We start from the raw sequence: 10207 nt of genomic DNA on the forward strand, positions 1-10207 counted from the left end.
GTAAATGATAAAATAGGAAAAGAAAAAGTTAGATAGATGACTATTTATGAATTGTTATTTTATTAAGGTTTAATACATGTTTATTTCCATGTAATATTAACAGATTCTGGTTTACCCCTGTAAATTTTTTTTGTTTAGATTTCAACCATGTAATTTGAAAGTTTTTTGGTTTTAAATCTTTATGATATAAAATTTCAAAATTCAAGGTACTTTCACTTCTTGTAATTTGAGCGAATTACAATTTTGTAGAGTCAAAATTCATGAAGGTCTACAACCAAATAATCTTCATATCACAAGGAAGGATGCAATCTAAACTTTTTTTACATGGGTGAAGCAGAAACTACTAATACTGCAAAGGGTAAATATGTATTAACCCTTTTATTAATAATTTACTTGAGAAAACATGATTTGTAATTTGTAATTTTTTTAAGGAATTATTTTATAAGGAATTATTTAAAAATTTATAAGTGTGTAACGGTTCATACTAAGTTAATTAAATTCAAATCAACAAACTTCGAAAACCTGTTTCCTTGATTCTCTCTACATACATGCATCAGTTTGAATGCGCATTTGAGTTAAGGTATGCACTGTATCTTATTGTCGATTTATTTACTTAAACACTTTATTTTAAGCTCATTTGTCGATTAAGTTAAAGCTTTGTTTGGATCCTCCACATAATCTGGGTTTTCTGGGTTACTATTTATAAAAGTACACCTTTTCAATTAATTTTTTTAAATTTCGAGAAAAATATGATTTTCAATTTAATCCCATTTTCCTTTTATATATTTTTCATTGCCCATTTTTTTAATTTATGCATTGAATTCTCGAATTTCTGCTTTGTTTATACAGAGAATAGGGAGAGATCAGAGGAAGGAGAGTCTGAAAAGGTTGCTATTCAAGGTTGTTGATTTATTAGGAAAAGAAGGTAATTATCACATTTTCGTTTCTCTTTTTTATGTTTAATAATAATACCTTTTGTTTAGTCAGGGTTTATTGGAAATTGAATTTATGTTGTAAAGGTGAATGATAGTTTCTTTTTTGAGGGAAGGTGAATGATAGTTTCTAAACGTGATTATATTCAATTATGTCATTTTCTTAAATTACTATCACCGTCCACGTGTCATTGTCGTATTTGGTGTTTGTGTCAGTGTTTTGATATATGATAGTGAAAGAGTAATGTAGGTTGGCTTCACTCACTCGAAGGCCGAGCCAAACGATGGATACGAAGAAGGAGAAGCAACAAGGGAATGAAGAATCGTCTACGAAGAAGGAGCGGCATATTGTGACTTGGACTCAAGAGGTACTTTTGTTTCTTTTACTTTTTTAGGAATCAAATGTTATTAGGGTTTTTTTGTCAAAAAAAAAAATGTTATTAGGGTTTTCGGCACCAATGTAGACAGAATCACGATCCAACTCATTGGATGGCATGAGTTTGCGATCTTGCAACCCTTCTTTGCCGGAATTGTAATCTGGTGGGAGCGGCCAAAATCGCCGTGAGAACTTGTGGGAGCTGTGTAATCGAGCGTTTCTGCCGATTTCGTGCGTCTTCCTCACGCGACGTAGGTTACCGTTCAGGCTTGATATTTGGAATTGTAAAATTAAATTTAGAAATCTGCATTTTTTTGGGACTAATCTCTGTTTGAGAGATTTGGCTCGTCTACCATCGATAATTTCCCACATTCACAGGACAAAGGTGGCCGTTCAAGCTTGATATTTGGAATTGTAAAATAAAATTTAGAAATCTGCATTTTTTGGGCTGTTTGATCTTAATTGAATGGTCACCGATGTCCCAAATGCATGAATTCAGGATCCCTGATTGCAGTGAATCAAAGTTCCATTTCAGGTGCTTAGTTTGCATTTTATAGCTTTTCGCTCCTACCAAGAGTGTGTTGCGTGGGGATCAAACGGCCATCCTCCCCGTGAAGCTTAAGTATTATTTAAGCAACTTAGCTTTACCTGTTGTATATTTGTTAATTATTCCATTGCATTTGATGGTGTCTTACATATTGGTTATATATGTGGGTTTCAGGAGGATGATATACTAAGAGAACAGATCGGAAATCATGGAACTGAAAAGTACTTGCTCCCCTTTCTTATTTTTTCTTTTGCCATACTGTTGTTTTTTTGCTCTTCAATTTTTAAAAATTTAACCGAACTGGATTGTTCAACGGTTGAATTGTGAACCATCACCAGTCTACGGTTCGGTTATTTGTTCAGTTTGATTGTGGTTTTGTCCCGGTTGAACAGTTTAAGGCAGTTGAACCATGACCACCATGAGGTCTCTCAGGTTTGGTGTCCAGTTCAATTTTTTAAACATTTTCTCTGATACTTGCCTAATTATAGGAAATTTTTATTATATATGCAGTTGGGCAACTATTGCATCCAAATTCAAGGACAAAACTACAAGACAATGCAGAAGAAGGTGAAGTTTTTATATTTTGATTTTTATTGTAGCTGTTGACGATTTTCATGGCTTCTGCTTTATTGTTACTGTCAATCTTATGCTTATTAACTAATACAATCTCAGATGGTACACTTATTTGAATGCTAATTTCAAGAAAGGTGGATGGACACCAGACGAAGATATCCTCTTATGTGAGGTATGGTATATCAATGCTTCATATGCTCAAAAGATTAACTTTCATCGATAATAATTTTCATAAGAATTTAACAAGCTTGTTGTAATAAAATTGGCTAGAACTTTGAAAACTGCACTTCATTTTTTTGTCCCTTCATTCTCATACATCTGTGTGGTAGAAAAAATCCATCGTTGAACTTGCTAGTATCACGGAGAAGCTATTTATTTCCCATAGCCTTGCCTATTCTCATGGGTAGGTTGTTCCTGAGGTGTCAGCTTAGTACTAAAAGTTTGGTATTGTAATCTTAGGAGACTGAGTTCAAATGCCTTCGAGAGCAGTTGTAAAATGGCCGTTAGTGCCACTATAATTAATGGGTAATTTCGCCTTCCTCAATATATAATTTTTAAATCTGATGCGTAGGTTACAACCAAACCAGAGAAACAAACCAAATGTGAGGTGTAGGTTGTCCACAAGGTGTCAATTTAGTGGTAAACGTTTGGCCTTGTTATCTCAAGAGACCGTTCAAATCCCCCCTGGAAACATTTGTAGAATGACCATTGCTATCACTTTTTTTTGGGTCTGTAGACGAAGCGGTAAGCACCACTGAAACTCACAACCATTGCGAGGTCCCGGGTTTGAACCCGGGTGAAGGCGTCCAGCCTAACAATTTTGGCATTGCCAGTTGAGCTAGGCTTTACGGGAACACCAGTAATATAACTCTAATTAATGATAATTTCCCCTTATGCAATTATATTTTTAAAAATCAGAGGTTACAACCAAACCAACCCAGATACTTGTATATGTTTACTGCACCAGATAACAGAAACTACATCCGAAAGAAATGTATCTGTTAATTTGCTCTTTGTGACCTAATTTCTTGATATTATCTTTGTAGGCTCAAAACATATTTGGAAACAGATGGACTGAAATAGCAAAGGTGGTTTCGGGAAGGTAACTGAATATTCATTCCTACCTTCTTGCAAATACTGGACGGCTATTTTGTGAACGGTTAATTCACAATATAATGCTTTCTATGACAGAACGGATAATGCTGTAAAAAATCGTTTCTCCACACTCCGCAAGAAGAGGGGAAAAAATGACATTGATTCAAATAGCAAGAGGAATATTTCCTATCAAGATTATAATACAGATGCAATGTCAGAATCTGCCATGCCAGTTAAAAAAACGAGGTATCGTGCACTTTAACTATCGAAATACTTAACTTTTTGCAAAAAAAAGCTTTAACATATTATCCTACTGCATAATAGGACGGCCCATATCCCCGATGATGCAAAAAAGATCAACTTTGGAGACAGATCACATTTGCGAAATGCAATTTCATTAAATCAGCAGCCAAGAGCACCACTTGCCGAATTAGCTCAACAATCCAATAATGTGAACAATTTTCCAGACAGGCATCATGTTTCCAATGACAAGATCAGCAGTTCAGGTAATTGTCTCAATGGAACTTGAATATTGCATTATGATAACCAGGGACAGAAAAGTGGACCGAATTAATATGTTCTGTAAATATAACTTTGGTCATCCTTTGAGCTAATATGGTTTTGGTTCATCTTGCTTGTCCAGGCCAAAATAACAAATATGAACTCAAAAAGGATGATCCGAAGATAAGTGCATTGATTCAAATAATTGATTCAGAGAACATGGAAAGAGTATGGAAGGTGAGGATTGATACTTTCTAAACTCCATTTTTTAGTCTTCAACATTTTACATGCTTCTCCAAAAAGAGATCTCCCTCAATTGTTTGATGAGCAAAGCCCAAAATTATAAATATCGGTCCTGCTTGTTACAGATTATATTTTTTTTTTTCTTTTCGATAATCAATAATTTAGAGATTTTGAAAAAAAGCACAAGCATACAATTTATGAAATTCATTTAACATTTTTTCATCTTGGCTTAATTCTACAGTACCATGGTAGCACAACAATCTAATTGGAAAGTATAGGCGTTGTTTGTTTGTAAAATTTGTTGAACATTTTCAACTTCTCTATTTTTGATTCTGAAGCATTCATCTTTCTAGCATCTTTTTTTTCCAATATTAAAAGTTAATTTTTATCTTAGAAAGCCTATCACAAGCCGTTAACTCTTATTATTGTGCACATATAAATATGATAGGTGTCATAAGGCACAGATTTCAAATATCATCTAACACTTGTTTGAATACCAGCCACTTCCAGAGTCACGTATAAAATATGATAGGCGTCATAATGCACAGATTTCAAATATCATCTAACACTTGTTTGAATACCAGCCACTTCTAGAGTTTCTGAACCAAACAGATATCATTGGAGAAAAAATTGCAGTTTTACAGCTTGTAAGTCATACAGTCAAGGAGTTTAAGAGTAGTAATGAGAGAGGCAATTCCCGCTTGAGGTAGTTTAAGTTCTTTGTAAATATAACTTATGTGGCCTCTGAAATAATTTCTAATGATTTCTAAATATTTTCTAGGCAAATAAAACCAGACAAGGACTCCCCAGGAAGTTCTGAATACAGTACAGGATTAACTCTGCAACATAAGTCAACTTGTAATGGTGATAATTTGGAAAGCTCATTGAATCAGGATACTGGAACTGAAATGCAAGCTACACAACTCGGGGTTAAAAAAGAAGTATGTGAAGGTGTGAAAGAGGTTCTTTCTACTGGAAAAGTGGAACAAGGTAAGAATAAGATAATCCCCTTCTGATATTAATAAATCGTAAACAGAAAATTACATGAAAATATTAGGCCCGCTTACTTTCTGAAATCATTTTCTGTTTTTTATTTTCTAAAATTTATGTTCATTTTACATTGCTATCAAAGAGATAAATGATGTAGTTAACAATTGTCAGAGAGAATATGAAAGACAAGCTAGGAAGAATGCATTTTCAAACATAATAAAAACAATGTTTCGGCATTTTCAATTTTTTTGAAAATGTTACATCTGTTTTCAAAAATTATAAAGAAAACGGTGAGAAAAATATCAGATCTATGTTCTTTTTCTGTATGTTAGTTTAAGTGAAAATGAAAATAGAAAACAGAGAAAGTAAGTGGGGCCTAATTTTTGTAAATGATTTGGTTTAGGAACAATTAACCACTTACTCAGTTGATGTTCAAAGAGTTGATGCAGAACCCCCCCCCCCCCCCCCCCCCCCCCGACTTAACCACCTAAGCTCAAAGAGTTCTTAAGCTGAAAAATATAGACTTAAACGCTTTTCTATAAGCTAATGCAGTAACATTTCAATGAATCAGAAGTGCTAATAAGATATTTATTCTGTGCCAGATATGATACCAAACTGTGATGAACAGATAATTGCCTTGCCAAGAATGAACTGTTCCCCTCTTCAAGTGACTCCTATTTTCAGATCCTTGGCTGAAGGAATTCCAACCCCAGAATTTACAGACAGTGTAAGTTACCCATGCACTTGGGATTAAACAATTTGAACCACAAAAATTATAACAGTAATAATGGTGACAACACTGACAAGTAATATGACATATTAGGGATACCAATGAGCTTGTTAGGAAATAGACTAATTAGGAGTATGTTAGGTTTGGAACTAACGAGTTAGTTAGAGAAGTTATTCGTTAATTGGGTGGTTAGGTTTATCTTGTGCATATAGGGAGTTTATTGCGTTAAGAGGGTATCTGATCATTGTAAACTTTGTGAATAGAGTAGTGACTCTAATGTAATAAGGGGAACCCTTTGGATGAGTGTTTTCTCTCCTCACTTCCCTATTTTTTTAATACAATTGTCCCTTATATTCCATTCAATTCTTGGGTTCCTAAATATTATTCTGATCTGCCGGATCTTCGAGAGAGCGCCAGCTCTACCAGAAATGGAGGACATGTGGGCCAAGAAGGTGGAGTTGCCGGATTTTACAGGGACAAATCCCATTGGGTGGATCACAAAAGCTGAAAGGTTCATGGGTTCGGTCAGCTGCAATGGGCTTTCATGAGAATGGAGGGAGAAGCCATGTGTTGGTGTAAGGAGGACTTGGATTTAGTGCAGGGAATCACTTTCCACAGACCTGATAAAAAGATTTGGGAATCAAGAACCAGAAAGGTCAGGAATGGAGTAACAGACACCGATGAAGAAGCCATGGCAGTAAAAGAAGCAAATCTGTTGTTTAATGCAAGTGGGTTGCATGGAGAAGATCAAACCAATAAACTAAATGGTAAAAAATTAAGAGAAGTGGCAGCGTGACGGCGAGAATACTGGTTCTTGGTCTCAAAAAACTCTGGTCAACCTTGTGTCTTTGTTTGAACTGTCAAATCAAGAATCGTACAGGGAATACAAGGAGATCCAAACCCCTCCACCAAAACAATTAGACGTTAATCAGCTTGGGGTGGACTTACACATTGTGCACCACTAGCAATAGTCGAGCCACCACCTCTACAGGAGCCTCCGGATGCTAATCATTTGGCATCGGACCTTAAACAGCCATAGGTGCTTGCTGGCGAGTCATGAACGACAACCATTGGGTTTTCGTTGAAGAAATCATCAGGGGAACACACACAAGTATATACAATCTTGTGGAAGGCGATGAATAGAGAGTTGAAAAGGGCCTTTGGTATGTTGGGTTCAAGGGTAAGTCTAATAGGTCTGGCCCAAATGGATATTAACCCAATTGTTCAAAAAAAATGGATTTTTGCTAACCGCATTCAAGGACTAATCCAAGGAAGAGGGTGAGGAGAACCTGACTTGAGTGCAGGAATTCCTTGTCCTTTGTTGTTGCAATCTATCCAGCAGGAACACTTCTGATCAAATGCGTGTCCGGTATCCGACATGTGTCAGTGTCGGACACTGACATGACAGTGACACATGTAATTACATTTAATTGTCATTTTTTCAAATGATTGTCTGTGTCGACGTGTCACTGTCATGTCCGGTGTCCGTGTTTCATAGTTTGCAATCTACCATATGCATGATGTCCCCGTTCCGGTTCCTTCCGATTTGCTTTCCGCCGTTTTCTCCTTAGGTGGGTGTGCCCTCTCTGGCACAAGCCCCTCTGATACATGTATCCTCGTCATCGTCGCCCATCCTTCGGGTGACGCTTATGAAACATCTCAAACCGAAAGGTAAGAGACCTTGACAAGAGTGGTAGATGTCACGAGGAGCATAATCTGTGGATGGAGCTGAAAATGGCCCGTGGGATATAATAGGAAAACTAAAAGGGTACCGGTTCTGCTCTATTCTTTCCATACAAAGATCTTCTCAGAGAGGGTTATATTAAGTGATTTGTTCAGACTTCTGGAAATATAGAAGATATGGCAATTTGAACTGAGAATATCTAAGTGGCCCCATTGTTTGCAACCAATGCAGCATAATCATGTTATTTTTCTGATGCAATACTAAGAAGATGACTTATATTTGCAGATTATAGATAAAAAATAATGTGGGCTAAAATGCATTTTGTCCCCAATTTTTACTGATTCACGATTTTGGTTCCCCAGTTTTAAAATGTCTGATTTTTTGTTCACTTATTTATTTTGAGGCTGAATTTTAAAGTGAAAAATTTACATAGAGCTTTGTCTTGCATAAAATTATTAACTTTTGTCGTATAAATTAATGTATATTTGGATGAATGGAAAATATTGGTAAGTGAAAACCCACCTAGACGGTCTCATGTCATCAATTCAGTGGCCACATATGTATCTCACTTGTCACATTATAAAAAAAAACCAACCCCAAATGCATAGGTGAAGAAAATGTTTGACATCTTTAAAATTGAGGGACCAAAATCATGGATTTGAAAATTAGGGGGAGCAAAATAAAAAACTGATACAAAATAGAGGGACCAAAACTGCATGTATCATGATAGTCGTCAAATAATGGTAGCATTGTGTATTTGCATCACTAGTGTAGTTGATTCAACCTTAATACGTAGAAACCATTTTTCCTTTCAATCCAGCACTGGTGCATTAGAGTTATTCACACCTTAGTATTTAGTGTGTTTTGTAATAAAAAACTGTATTGTTTTGTTTGTTAGGCACTGGGATATATCAAAGTTTGACAGTATACTAACCATTTTTTAACACTTTCTTTCAGGAAAAGAGCTTCCTAAGGAAAACACTGGAAGTGGAGTCTCCATCTATCAGTACCAATGTCAACCCATACAAACCGCGACCTTGCGTAAGAGCCCTTCAATATAATCCGTGATTCATCTGACATTCAAATATTCATATGACCTTTTGCTTTCTGAATCCTTTGCTCCATCCTTGACAATTCGGCTCTCAGAGTTTTTCTTAATTTTAAAGGAGGTGTGATGAAGTAAGACTGCTTCAGTATAATCCATGATTCATCTGACATACAAATATTCAGATGACGTTCCCGTTTCTGAATTCTTTGTTCCATCCTTGGCATTTCGGCTTTCAGAGTTTTTCTTAATTTTTTATGGTGTATGGAAATTTCAAGTGTAGAATGAGCTATCTCTAGACCAAGGAAGTACTTCAAAGTTCCTTGATTTTAAAGGAGGTGTCAAGAGCTGTCTTGATTAATTGGAATTCATGAAGAGAGTCTCCTGCCAATATAACATCATCGAAGTTTTCCTGTTTTGAGAATGATTGCAATCTCTGCCTTAAGTTTTGAAAGGCACATGCTTCCCATAGAATGCTATGATACATTCTTTTAGCATCACCCCTTTCACTAAAAATTACTTTTTTGATACTTGCAAAAAGTATTGGTGTGCTTAGTGTGTGCTATGCTTGCCGTTTTTCTTTTTCTTTTTTTTGTACAAAGTCTTCTATCTGTAGAATCATTAGCATCCTGATTGTGTGTGTGTGTGTGCATAAATTTTGTGCTGATCCTATTAACTTTGAATATGGATGTCTGTAGAATCATTAGCATCCTGATTGTGCATGTGTGCATAAATTTTGTGGCTATCTTATTAATTTGAATATAGAGAGAAAAAAGAGTTCAGTATCAACTTGAATTCTTATTTGATTTTTTGGGTGTGCATACCTTGTGTAATATACATTTTCCCCTCTTTTGGGTTTGATGTACTGAAACCTGACTATTAGAGTGTGGAAATGCATTTTGGTTTTGGTGTGTACATCTTTATTTTACACGACCCCCTCAGTATAGAGAATTCTTCAAAGTTCAAAAGAAAAGTGGAACTGAGAACTTTCTCAATGTACTCGGTACAAAATCAAACAAATAGCCTATTTATCTATGTAACACCGACATATCATATCGATGACATGTTTGGTGTCTAACATTCAACTACTTTCATATTCTTAAATTAGTACATGTGTCAGTGTCGTATCTGTGTATAATGTCAGTGTCGTGGATTTCCACATGATTTTCAATAATTTTGATGAGAAATCCAAAGGACACAGAAAACAGCACTCAGAAGTCAGAGGAAGCTAATGTCAATGAAAAGAAAAACTTAAAACACAGGGAATGCAAAATTATTTACTTACATGACACCTCTTAGTACTCTGACCTGGCAGAAGCATATAAACATGGTCTGTTTGCCATGGTGTATTGTGGCCTGTTTTCTGTTTTGAAGAAGAATTCTAGGCAACTGCATTCCTATTTGGTGGTGGTGGAATACAAGAGAGAAGCACACAATGATTACTTGGCTACAAATAATGGTGAAAAGTGGGAGGGAACACCTTACAAAATA

At 35.7% G+C, this 10207-nt stretch overlaps 1 protein-coding gene across 4 annotated transcripts; it reads left to right on the plus strand.

Annotated features, from left to right (window-relative positions):
- The first annotated feature begins 491 nt into the window (after nucleotides 1-491).
- On the plus strand, nucleotides 492-9631 carry LOC146899567 (transcription factor MYB88-like). Of its 4 annotated transcripts, none has more exons than XM_085732840.1 (14): nucleotides 492-708; nucleotides 850-925; nucleotides 1173-1300; nucleotides 2030-2076; nucleotides 2366-2422; nucleotides 2528-2600; nucleotides 3475-3530; nucleotides 3620-3769; nucleotides 3848-4029; nucleotides 4167-4261; nucleotides 4852-4973; nucleotides 5049-5257; nucleotides 5860-5984; nucleotides 8629-9631. In XM_085732840.1, the coding sequence occupies exons 3-14, from the start codon at nucleotides 1217-1219 to the stop codon at nucleotides 8737-8739; spliced, it is 1311 nt and encodes a 436-aa protein (XP_085588966.1). In that variant the 5' UTR covers nucleotides 492-708; nucleotides 850-925; nucleotides 1173-1216; the 3' UTR covers nucleotides 8740-9631. The 4 variants fall into 4 exon arrangements, with proteins under 4 accessions (XP_085588966.1, XP_085588964.1, XP_085588965.1 ...); XM_085732838.1 differs by having other exon boundaries at nucleotides 1183-1300; XM_085732839.1 differs by having other exon boundaries at nucleotides 492-580.
- The last annotated feature ends 576 nt before the right edge of the window (nucleotides 9632-10207 follow it).

This window comes from Medicago sativa, chromosome 8 (genome assembly GCF_051527215.1).
Source record: "Medicago sativa cultivar Bolivia chromosome 8, Bolivia_mono, whole genome shotgun sequence".
Taxonomy (NCBI): domain Eukaryota; kingdom Viridiplantae; phylum Streptophyta; class Magnoliopsida; order Fabales; family Fabaceae; genus Medicago; species Medicago sativa.